The 13,106-nt window shown below is 32.8% G+C and overlaps 1 protein-coding gene across 1 annotated transcript in view; it reads left to right on the forward strand.

The window, feature by feature from the left end:
* Nucleotides 1-13,106, forward strand: part of LRP1B (LDL receptor related protein 1B) — a 1,943,003-nt gene that overhangs the window by 1,774,742 nt on the left and 155,155 nt on the right. The window contains exons 69-72 of the mRNA XM_055124030.1: nt 2,824-2,953; nt 4,696-4,802; nt 5,124-5,256; nt 10,891-11,013. Of these exons, the coding sequence (XP_054980005.1) occupies nt 2,824-2,953; nt 4,696-4,802; nt 5,124-5,256; nt 10,891-11,013 (493 nt within the window). The remainder of the gene's footprint in view (nt 1-2,823; nt 2,954-4,695; nt 4,803-5,123; nt 5,257-10,890; nt 11,014-13,106) is intronic.

Consider the following 13,106-nt stretch of genomic DNA (forward strand, 5'->3'; position numbering starts at 1 on the left):
CTGGAGATTTCATCACAAAACCTTCATACCAACAGATTCATTCCTGTATAATTCTAAAAATGTACCCATTTTTGCTTTGTTTTTGTTGTTTTTGTGCCAGCCATCTGGTACTCAGGGATTAATACCAGTTCTATGCTCAGGGATCACTTTTGACAGGACAAGGAGGACCATAGGGGTGCCAGGGATTGAGTCTCAGTCAGTCATGTGCAAGGTAAACACTGTACCCACTGTATCATCTCTCTAACACTTGGATCCATTGATTCGTTTTATATTTATAGCTTACTGGTATAAAATTATTCAGAGTAGCTTCTTTTTGTAATTTTTTAAAATTTTTAATTGAGTCTCTGGGAGTTACAGTTACAAAGCTTTCATGGTTGAGTATCAGTCATACAATGATCAAATGCCCATCCCCCCAAAGTGCTAATTTTCTATCACCAGGGTCCCCAGTATCCCTCCCTACACCCCTACTCAATCCCACCCCCTGTCTTTGTAGTAGGCATCTTCTTTCTTTCTCTACCTTTGGGTATCATGATCTGCAATACAGATACTGAGAGGCCATCATGTTTGGTCCTTAGTCTTCTCTTAGCACACGTCCTCCATCCCAAGCGATCCCTCCAATCATCATTGACTTAGTGGTTCCTTATCCATCCCAACTGCCTTTTCCCCCATCACATGAGACAGGCTCCCAAAATGTGGAGCAATCCTCCTTGCCCTGTCTCTACTGTCCTTGGGCATTAGTCTAATGTTATGTTATTTTGTATTTCACAGATGAGTGCAGCCATTCTACATCTGTTGCTCTCTCTTTCTGGCTCATTTCTCTTAGCATGATACTTTCCATGTCCATCCGCTTATAAGAAAATTTTATACCTTTGTCTTTTCTAACAGCTGCATACATACTAACTTCTTATGATTACTATTTTTTTAATTTCTGAGGCATCTGTTACAATTTTCTAAACTTTAATTTCTCATATCATTTATTTGGGTTTTCTATCATTGTTTCTTTGCAATTCTATTTAACAACATTGTTAATTCTTTCAAAAAACAGCTCCCGATTTCTTTGAACTGCTGAAATTTATATAGAATCATAAAATGTCTTGAAACCAAGTAATCCAAGGCAAAGGTTGAGAGATTTCTTGACTTTAAATTACACTTTAAAGATATTAATTCTTTTAAATATGTGTTACTGTAAAATATATGATTCAGATAAATGGAAAGGAGTCAAGAGTCCTGAGATAAGTTCTCAGATGTATGAAAAGTTAATCTATGATAAAGCAACAGTACTAGGAATGGAGCAATGAAAGTCTCTTCAAAAAAGGCTGATAGGTAATCTGGATAACCATATGTAAAAGAACTGAAACTGGTACCATATCTCACACCATTGAAGAATTAGCTCAAAACAGACTAAGGAACTTGAGACTAGATTAGAATTCATAAAATCCATTGAAAAAAATAGAACTTTTTAGGAAACAGAACTCAAGCTTTAATGCTTTGATTCCAGAGGGGGGAAATTAAAAATACGTAAAAAAGCAAAGTAGATAAAATTAAAAGACACACTATTTATGAGGAAAAAGTATTTGCCTAAAATATACCAGATAAAAGGCTAGTACACAATACTGGTAAGGCACTTAATCAAAGCTCAAACACAAAAAGTCCAATATGCCATCCAATAGGGAGAAGAGATAAATAGTTTTCCAAAAAATACATACAAGTGGCTAGTAGGCATATGAAAAAGTTCTCATTGTAACTTAATATTAGGAAAATAAAATTAATCAGATAACATCTTATGAAAGCAAGACTATTATATAACAAAAATATTAGAAACAGCAAGTGTTGGCATGGATATAGTAAGAGGAAAAGTTATTAACATTTGGAGAGAATATCTGATTCAACCTTTACAAAGCAGTGTAGAGATTTCCCAAAGAAGTCAAATTAGAACTGCCACTTGACCAAACAATACTTCTTCAAATATATCCCTCTCCAATCAAAATAAAAGCAAAACATTAATATAAAAGCATATTGCATACCCTTGGACATTGCAGGACTTAGTTTAGTTATTTTTTTTTCTTTTTGGGTCAGTCCCAGATTGTGTACCCAGGAATTACTCCTGGCAGTGCTTGGGGGACCATATGGGATGCTGGGAATCGAACCTGGGTTGGCAGCGTACAAGGCAACCGCCCTACCTTCTGTGCTATTGCTCCAGTCCCTGCAGGACTTAGTTTATAGTCAGGCTACATAAACAATGCAGGTGTCTTAAGTACCAAGGAATGAATTAAGAAGTTGTGTAGATGCATAAAGGAAAACTACAGAGAGGTAAAGAAGATGAAAATCTGACCTTTGCGCAATGTGTATTGGAGTGTATTATGTTCTCATTCATCTGTGATATTTGTATCAACAGAAGAAATGACTACTGAACCATGACAGACCCTTGATATTGGAATATGGACCCAATTACCAAATAGTAGCAAATTGTTTGGATATGATTTATAGTGATTTTTGAATTTACAGATATTACCTAAAGCTTTCATTTTAATTACTATGCATAGGGCTAGGGAAATAGCTCAAAATGATTTAATAAAAGACTTGTATATAAGGAACCTCAAACCCTGTCCCCAGAACTTCATATTCCCCTCACAACCCCATGGCACATGTATTGTCCTGGTTACTCAGAACATCTCTGGTCCAGCCAATATTTCAGTGCTATACCAACAATCAATCTTTCAGCTTGTGCCACAAGTTTAGATACCATTGGGAACTGCCCTCTGGGTTCAGGAAATGCTGAGGACTCTACCCCAAATTATTGTTAACTCTGTGTTGATTTGACAGAGATATTGTGAAGCAAGTTGTTCCAGAGATCAATTTCAATGTTCCAACGGTCAGTGCATATCAAAAAAATGGAAATGTGATGGTCATGAAGACTGTAAATATGGAGAAGATGAGAAGAACTGTGAGCCAGGTAAAGTTACTGAGGTGATACTTATATTACTAATATTTTAAGCTGATAGAATTTAAATGTAACCAATGATAGACTAAAAACAAATACTTGTTTGAGAGGAGGTTAAAAACAAAAACCATATCTTAATTATACTTTTAATTATTGGGAATATCTATAGATAATACAGTACTTTTCATGTGCTTTGGAAGTATTTGACAATCAGGAGCATTAATGAGTTTACGGTTTGAGCATTACTACCCCAAAATTTATCCTCCAAGTTCTCTATTTCCACACCATTTGCAATTGTTTTTCCAAGACAGAAAAATAAGATATAATGGAAACCATGTTTTTAGTTATGGAACTTAATGATATAAATAGAATGTAGTAATTTCAATATGATATAAACTTTGAACAACACTATATCATTCCCACTAACCTTAGTCAAAATAAAAATAAAATTAAAAAACAAAAATTGTCATTGATTTTCCTTGAGGATTGGTGATTGGCAAGGTTTGAAATTACATTCATGAGAACTATTGTTGACAGTATCACATATTACAGAACATCAATCAATTTATAAAGCTTGAAAAATGAGGGGAGCAGTTTAAAAATAAACTACCTTCTGAAATTATACTAAATCAAAAGCACAGATACTGTGTACACACATTGATATATCCTGGTACCATATCCTGATCTATATATCTAATTTATCACTTATGTTTTACTAGATCAAGTCATATATTCAGATTCATCATAAATAAAGATTACTAGACAAACACTGTTAATTCAAAAGTATTAAAACTTGAAAAAAAATTAGTATCCCTGAACTCAATAATCCTTGCCACATACATTTTGGTATGTCTAATTAAAAGGTCTAATTAAAAGGTCAGGGACCCTGAAATTCTTAGTGCAGTCCTAGTAAATTCAAAGACTCCAAACCAAGACAGCAGTTGAAATTCATTTTCAACTAATTATATTAAGAAGTGGTAATAATCCATTTATTTCTTACTTTTATTGTATGCTTTATTAAGGGATTATATATTAGACTCTAAAAATTATGTTTCTCATCTTGTTTAAAATCCTCAAACAAGAAGTCATTAAGGCATATTCACATGTGGCATTTATCATAGTTTAAATAGGTATCATCAAATCTATGAGATCAATCCAAGATTTTAGTTAATATCTTTATAGTGCATATATAAACACTAACATTTTCAAGAATCCCTATTTTATTATAATTTTGAATATAATTGAGGGTTAATGTCTTAAAATTTTTAACTTAGTTTATGAAAAATCATTTTATCATTCAAAATAAAATTGGTGTATCAAATAGAAATATTATTACTTTTCTTAGTGAGTTCACTAGTTGTTGCCTAGGATATTGTCAATAAAGTATTTTAATACAATGTAACAATATCAGAGAATCATTTAAGATGAATTTTTATATCACTGTCACTGTCACTGTCAGCCCATTGCTCATCGATTTGCTCCAGTGGGCACCAGTAACGTCCATTGTGAGACTTGTTGTTATTGTTGTCGGCATATCCAATACACCACAGGTAGTGTTGTATTGAGGCTCTGCTGTTTGGGGGGGATACTCTTGGTAGCTTGCCGTGCTCTCTGAGAAGTGTGGAGGAATCGAACCCAGGTTGGCCGAGTGCAAGGCAAATCCTCAATACTATGTAGTTTTTATATGCTGACACATTTTATCGGTAAAATATTTTTTTACTAATTATAATTCTCAATCTCATAATCACATTTAGCTTCCCCTACCTGCTCATCAAGTGAATATATTTGTGCTACTGGAGGATGTATTTCTGCATCTTTGAAATGTAATGGAGAATATGATTGTGCTGATGATTCAGATGAGGTAAAAATAAATATATATCATTCATTTAAAATATCTCAGTTACATAAATTAGTTTGGGAAAACAAATGTAGGCAACAAAAAAGAATCTTGGTTCTCAAAAGCTGTGTAAGATGTTTGGATATGTATGTTGAGTACAATGATTCCATGATGACCAAAACGATATGCTACCCACAAACTAAATCTGCATTTGAAGTGTCTTTAAATAAAACAAGAAAGAAAATGCAGTGACAAAAATGCATTATTGCCTCGACCTGCTTATTTTTCCTGTGACTATACCATTGTCTTTAATGAAAGCTTGCAATATCATTTGTATTTGAACAGATGGACTGTGTGACAGAATGCAAGGAAGATCAGTTCCGATGCAGAAATAAAGCCCACTGTATTCCAATTAGATGGCTGTGTGATGGAGTTCATGACTGTGTGGATGGCAGTGATGAAGAGAACTGTGACAGAGGTAATGTATTTTATGTGTGTGTATGTGTGTGTGTGTGTGTAACTGTGTGTCTGTGCTCATTAGTACACATGACTATAACTAAAAGAATAGAAATGAAGTTGCTTCACAGAATGTAGAGTGTGTTTGAAAATGAGTGTAAGATGGTGGATGAATCTCTCTACTCTTCTTACTTCTATTTTTCACCCTTTCTAAAAGCCAGAAAAATGGGGATTAATTTCAAGCAGGCTATGTTGATCCTTACCTGACAAAGGAAACTAAAATGCAATTGTTCACTTAGTAGCTACAATGAATATGCCACAGGCATGCTTGGCCAGGGATGGGGATATGAAAAGATGCAGAGACAGCAACAATAATTATACAGCAAACTTCTGTGTATATTTATCTGCCAGGTTTCTTATCTTATTCTGAAAGAATGGAAACAACATATAGCATAAAATACCACATACCACACATACTTAGATGTTATATGATTTATTGGCTAGAGATGATAACCCAAATTTTCTCTACTAGAAAGTTTTCATAAGAATTGAAAAATGATGTGCATTTTATTTATTCATCTGGAAGACAACATTCAGTGTTATAGAATATTATTTTCTACTTCGTAAAAATTATTTCTAAAAAGAGAACTTTCTAGTCACAACATTTAAAGAGGCAATTATTAATACTTAAGATTTAATGAGATGAAAGTAAAAAATGTGTGTGAAATGTAAAGTGGTCACATATTACATAAATTTTATATGATTTTAATAGGCTTACAAATCTCAGTGGACTTTACATTCCAGAATCTCTATTTTGGAATATTATCTACAGAGATGATACTAGCTACTGACATATGGTATAAGATATTTGAACAGGCACTCAGAATTTATCAAGTCTAATTATATCTAATATATTTAATATCTAATTTCTTAAGAAAAATAAAATAGTCACTACTTTAAATATGTTAGAATAGGGCTGAAGAGTAGTGCAGGGTTTTAAGGCACTTACCTTGCAGGTATTTGACCCAGATTTTATCCCTGACACCTGATACAATATCTGAGCATTAACAGATGTGATCTCTGAGCGCAAATCCAGAAGTAAATGCTGGGCACAGCCGTGTTTGACCAACTCTATTACCAGTCTCCCCACTGACAAAATTATATATATATATATATATATATATACATATATATTAGCTCAATTTTCCTAATATGAACATTTTTAAAAAAATTTTAAATTTTATTTTCACAAAGTTGCTCACAATAAATTACATTCAGTATTTCAACACCATGTCACCTTCCCACCACCATTGTTTCAAATTTTCCCACTACCACCAAAGTTCACCCCAACAGGCAGATGCTAAATAATTTATATTGCCTGATATGAATATTTGGAGATGAGAGAAACTGCTCTTCTGACTCAGAGTCAGGGGGTAAGGATTGTGTTATATTTTGTTTTTCTGGTTGCTTTTCTGTTACCACAGACCATCTTCAAGTATAATACTGTCTATATTACTTTAGTTTGGTTATATAAATATTAGTTATGATGCCAAAAATTTAAATAACTCAGGGCAGTGGGAATAATATTTAAAGTCAGTGCAATGCTCATTCTGATCAGAAACCTTAAAATATTGAGGACTTATACAACTTGGTTTACTCTAAATCTGATTCAGATTTCCAAGAAATTTGAAAACTCTCAAAAAATAAAAGAAAGAGGTTGATAGGATTTGAGCTGTAGAATTTACAGAAATGAGAATCAAAGATCTAGATTTTTATATCATTTCCATGAACCATTTTTGCTCATTTTTATACCATAAAATGCAACAATAACGTATTTCTAAGATATGTAGAAGTATATTAAAAATAAATATGCAAATATGTATGATGATTAGTGTTTTTAAATGTGTAACTTTTGTGTGTTTCTATGTATTTATGTGTATGTTGTGCATAGGAAAGAAGCATGATACTGTCATTATTTGTCTTTAAGTATCAGGTTTTATATTTAAAAAAATGTTTAAACAAAGAATTCTAGCTTAAGAAGTCAAACATGAATCTTATTTAAAATCTGAGATTATTTTTGGATCTTACAATGATCATACCAAATATCTAAACTTACTGACTGAAAAAAAAATTAAATGTACTTAATTCAGTCTTTTAGAAATGTGCCAGTTTCCCTTTTGCTACTTTATTGGAGTTTCTTTGCTACTAGATAATCAGGTTTCAGTGAAAAATCATGATGAGTTAAATATTAGAGCCTATATGGATATGCTTTGGGGCAAAACCAAGTTCAGATAGCTTGTATTTAATTTATTTCCAGGAAGTGGTTTGTATTGGGTAAATGTTCTTTACAGCATTGAGGAAATAGAATGCCAGAATAAGCATCACTTCTATTAAATCTTCCTTCCATTCATCTAAAATCTGGACTCATGAGCTAACAGATGCTAAGTGGAGGGGCTGAAAGGTTAGAGAGCTGTAGGATGAGTAGGGAACATTTTTGGAAAGAGACATTTTACTGACTTATGAAGAATAAAACCAAACTGCCATGGGAATTAAAAGCAGCTTTCACATTTTTTAAGATAAAACGAGGTACAGCAAGAAAATTGATGCTTGTTTTAACCAAACGCCAGACCTTGCATTTCACAGAAACTTGGGTTGAAAATATTGAAAATTATGTTTTTTTAAAATAAAATCTCAAAAATATATGAGCAACTTCAAAAATAACAAAATATCACATATTGAAACTTCTATCAATTTTATTGTTTTCTTTTGTTTGGGGGCCATACCCAAGAAATTCTCAGCTGTTTTTCCTGACTCCTCACTCAGGAATCACTTCTGGCATTGTTCAGGGAACCATATAGAATGTCAGGGATTGAACCTGGGTCTGCTGTGTGCAAGGCGAATACCCTGTCTGCCATAATATTTCTCTGGCCACAGAAGCATCAATCAACTTTAATAAAGATGACCTTACATGCTTATCTTCTGTGTTGATGTACTTGTTCTATGGACCAGCTAAGAGTTCAGATCTAAATTAGAGAATTACTGATTACTATGTGCATTTGATTTTTCTAATAGCTTACTCTTGAGATTATCAAGAACATGACTAAGATGAACACAGGAGGGTGACAGGTGTAGTATATTGATATACTGATATATATTGATATAATAAATATCAATATAGTAAATTGATATAATAAATTCTATAATAATTTATTATAGAATTTATAATAAATCTATAATAATAAATCTAAAATAATAAATTTATAATATATCTATAATAAATTCTAAAACACCGTTATTAGAATCTAAAACATAATGATAAAGCAATAAAATAAACATATCAAAAATCAAGGATTTTAAGCTAATTTTAAATTATACAATTAAAAAATTATGATTACCGCATGTGATTTCAAAGTTAATATTTTAAATTATACACATAACATTGTGGTAGACTCAAACTACATGCAAGTTTTTCATAGTTCATTTTCTTTAGGAATTTATCAAGAAATCTGTCTTGGTTATTTTTTTCAATTGTACTTATCTTTCTGATAAAAGTAGTGACAAGTTCAAATTTTTCATGCATTTCATATTATCAAAAGTCTCATTTCTGTCAATTGCCTTTCTTCATACCTTTGTCACGTACCTTATATTTGTATCTCCTGAGTAATTCTATTTTTTTTAACATGTTATGTTATCTTTTTCCCACAAGAACAGTCCCCTTCACTAGTATATTTACCTCTTCTTTCTAAACTTTAAAGTCAAACTTCTTGAAAGAGATAGTTGCACTATTTTTAATTCATCTCATAACTGCCAACTCTAATCATTGTACTGAAACCTACCACAACTTTAATAGCCTCTCATTTAAATGTGTTACTGCTTTAAAATAATAAGATAATATTACACGATAGTTTGCTGGGTGAGAGAGATAGGAGAGCGGGTGGGGCCCTTGCTTTACTTACAGCCAGGTTTGAACCCCAGCACCCCACCTGGTCATGCAAGCACTTCAGGAGTGATCCGTGAGTAAAGGAGTAAGCCCTGAGCGCAGATGCACGTGGTGCTCAAACGAAAGCAAACAAAACCGATAAACACCTCCAAAGAACCACATAGTTTTCAGGCGTGTTACTCAAAATCAGTATGTTTTTCATTTTTCCTTGTTAATCACAAAACCAGTTTTTTCTAATACCTTATGTCAACTAATACTTAATTTTATAATTCCAACAGGCAGCGGGTGTCAGCTGTGTATAAGAGAAACGGCCTATATGCTGTACTATTGTTCCAGCCTCTGTATTACCACTCTAAAATCTAATATGATTGTATCATTTTCTAAGTTAAATATTTTGCTATTGGTAATAAAAAAATTAAAGATCATTTGCAAGTCAAAAATCAGGCCAGAAAAAAATGATTTGACACTCACAAACCTGGTATCATTATTTACTCAAAGTGCATTCACAAAATGAACAATGCCATGATGTAGGTATTTTCTAGACTCATAAGAGTGAATACTCTGTTTTATATTTTGAACATTCCTGATGGTGCTCAGAGACCACATGTGGTGCAGAAGATAGAACCTATGTCAGTTGTGTATAAGTCAAGCACCTTATCTACTGTTACATCTTTTTGGCACCCCTAGCTTGATATGTTATAAAATTACCCAGTTTTTGCAATATTTAGTCAAATATAGCCAACATAGAAATCATATATTCTATATATGATGTTTAAATAGCTTTATTCTATGAAAGCAATATTTTTATCTTCTAAATTAATCTCATGTTTGTGTTGTTTCCCCAGATATTACTTCCATTTTGGCCTTGAAAATCTTTTCATTACTCTCTTGTAGCATGTGAAAATAGAGTGCCACTGATATTAACATTCTAATATAAACCAAGACAAAACAAATGTTCATTCCCAAACAATTGCAATTTCCCATGCTACACATATAGACATAGTTTGTTAGTTCTTTAGGTTTTGATGCAATAGTTGTATTTAATTTTAACTTAGAATATCCCTAAATTCTTGAAACTTTTTGTTTAATTATGAAAAAACTGTTTTTAAAATTTTTGTTTAATTATTAAAGAACAGTTTTTAAATTTAGACATTTAAAAACTAGTAAAATGTGTTATTCTATTACATTTTATCATTAGAAATATTACATTATATATAAGGATATTTATAATACATAATTTATATTTTTACTGCTAATTCTTTGTTTTTGGGGTCTTTTAGTGATTTAGATTTTCACTTTTCAGATAGAGATGAATTATCTAGTTATTTTAAGTGTCCTTTCCAGAAAAACAAAATTTTTACAGTGAAAATTAATAATATTTAAAATGTAAGTTTCTTTACAATAAATAACATAATTATGTAAAAGGAAGATAATTAAGTTTGAGAAAAACTTTCTTCTAACATCTATTAGCACTCTCTAAATAAAATGTGAAATACAAGAAAATAAAAGCATTGTTTTGAAAATTTAAACATGGACAATTATTTTTTTAAGTGTTTGGGTACTACCAACCTTAGCATAATGCAGATGTGTGTGTGTGTGTGTGTGTGTGTGTGTGTATACATACTTGTGCAAGAAACTAAATACTGTACTACAAATGAAACTCTGTGTCATACTTACTGGCCTTAACTATGTTTCTTTTTATGTTTTAAAATAAAGGAGGAAACATATGCAGAGTGGATGAGTTCCTTTGTAATAATTCCCTTTGCAAGTTACATTTCTGGGTGTGTGATGGCGAAGACGACTGTGGAGACAACTCTGATGAAGCCCCCGATATGTGCGGTATGGCTTTTCATGTGGCCTTACAGTGTAGCCTCAGCTACTGACCAAACATGCCAGCATGAACCAATGCAGCGTGAGGTGGACCCCACATTCTACCATCTTAGGTTTAGACATATGATGCACAATCACGGCTACTGCTATTGTTCACGTAATAAGAGGTTTTCAAAGTTTATGACTTTATAGAGAGAACTCCTAAATGTAAACTTGTACATGTCACCACTATTAAAAAGACAGATTACGGTCTGTCTGGGAGGTTTTAGAGTAGTTAACCTTTTGATTTGAGTAAGGTTTATAAAAGTACTTTGGCTTCTAACCAAATTAATACTTAAGACCGAGAAAACATTGTTGACAAATAAGTGCATGGGAAATAATGTGAATAATAAATCCACATGGTTCCACACATCACCTGCCCCTGACACAGTCATTTTAGAAGAAGAGTGCATGTATAACATAAATATTTATTCTCAGAAGTTTATCCAGATACAGATATATAGAGAGCATAATTGTTAGATAGAATATAGAATTTAAATGTTATTTAATAGTGAATTCTGAAAAACTTCTTTGGAGAAAATGAAATGTTTCAAGAAATCCTCAGGCTCCAAGGACCATTCATGGTGATTCTTGGTCAACTGGGTCCAATAAAGCACCATGTGAGGGCCCAAGACTATGACAAAGCTGAGGTTTTGCAGTGGAAAATCACCAAGGCCATCCTGGCAGTGCTTGGGGACCACCAGCCTACACCCAGCAGTGCTCAGGGACTTCTAAAACTATTCCCAGGGGTCCCATGTGTCTCAGAAAATTGAATCAGGGTCAGGCATAAGCAAGATATGCTCCAATATCAGGCCAAAATATGAGAATCTTGACAAAGTGTATTTTTTGATTGAAATTACTTTTGATATCCCTGATATTATCAGAGGTGTGCTTCTGCAGCTGCCAGCTATAATGTGAAATTTTAGATAACCAAGGTAAAGGGATTCTTATATTTATTTAACGTTTTTACATTCTGTTCTCATTCTTTGTATCCAATATCCACAAGATCAATAGTTTCACTTGTAATTTAAAGGAAGGTATTATTTTGATAAAACTAAAAAGCACTTCAGGTACATTTAAGAAAACATGATATTGAGTCTACATACTTTAAAATGTGTTCTATTTGTTGCACCAAAGTAAACCAATTTTTTTGATAATTTGTATTTACTACTGATGTCGAATCAGACTTATATTTTAAACTATTTAAAATTAAAAACAGAGTCAACCTTTGATGAGTATTATCTGTAGTAATAACTGATGATTTTCTACTTACTTTAGATTATTTAACAAAACAGACTAAAAATGAGATATCATCTTATTTCTGGCATATAATGCACAGAAAAATATGCTTCCTATAAATCCAGAACCCATCATTTTTATAAACTGTCTTTTTTATTCTATATTCTACTCCGTATAAAACTATTGGAAGAAACAGAAGATGTCTGACAACTAATCCTGAGTAGCTCCAGAGTTACACCTACCAGTACTAGGGAGTGAGTCTGAGCCACACACACTGAAAGCTTCATAATCTTAAGTTTCTCATCTCCCTCAGTCATCAGGATCAGCACTGAATGAAGAAATTGTATGAAGGATTGTGTGAAAGAATTAGGATTAAAAAGAAAATAGCAATGGTTTTCTTTGTCAAGGAGATCTTTTTTTTCTTTTTTTAAAAAAATTGGAACATACATGGTGGTGCCAGGGATAACACTTGGCGGGCTCAGGGACCACATGGGATGTCAGATATAGAGACATGGACAAGACATGTACAAACATCTAACCCACGTACTATCTCTCCGACAACTTACGCTTGTGTGATAAATTTTATACACTGTGCTTTAAGAAATGATAGTGTGAATTCTGGTGTGAGGCAAATTTATAAAGCTGAAGAGTTTTTTTGTTTGTTTCTTTTTGTTTTTTGCTTTTTGGGTCACACCCAGCGATCCGCAGGGGTTACTTTTGGTGCTGCTCAGGGGACCATATGGGATGCCAGGAATTGAACCTGGGTCAGCTGTGTGCAAGGCAAATGCCGTACCTGCTGTACTATTGTTCCACTCACAAAGCTG

The sequence above is a fragment of the Sorex araneus genome, chromosome 1 (genome assembly GCF_027595985.1).
Source record: "Sorex araneus isolate mSorAra2 chromosome 1, mSorAra2.pri, whole genome shotgun sequence".
Taxonomy (NCBI): Eukaryota; Metazoa; Chordata; class Mammalia; order Eulipotyphla; family Soricidae; genus Sorex; species Sorex araneus.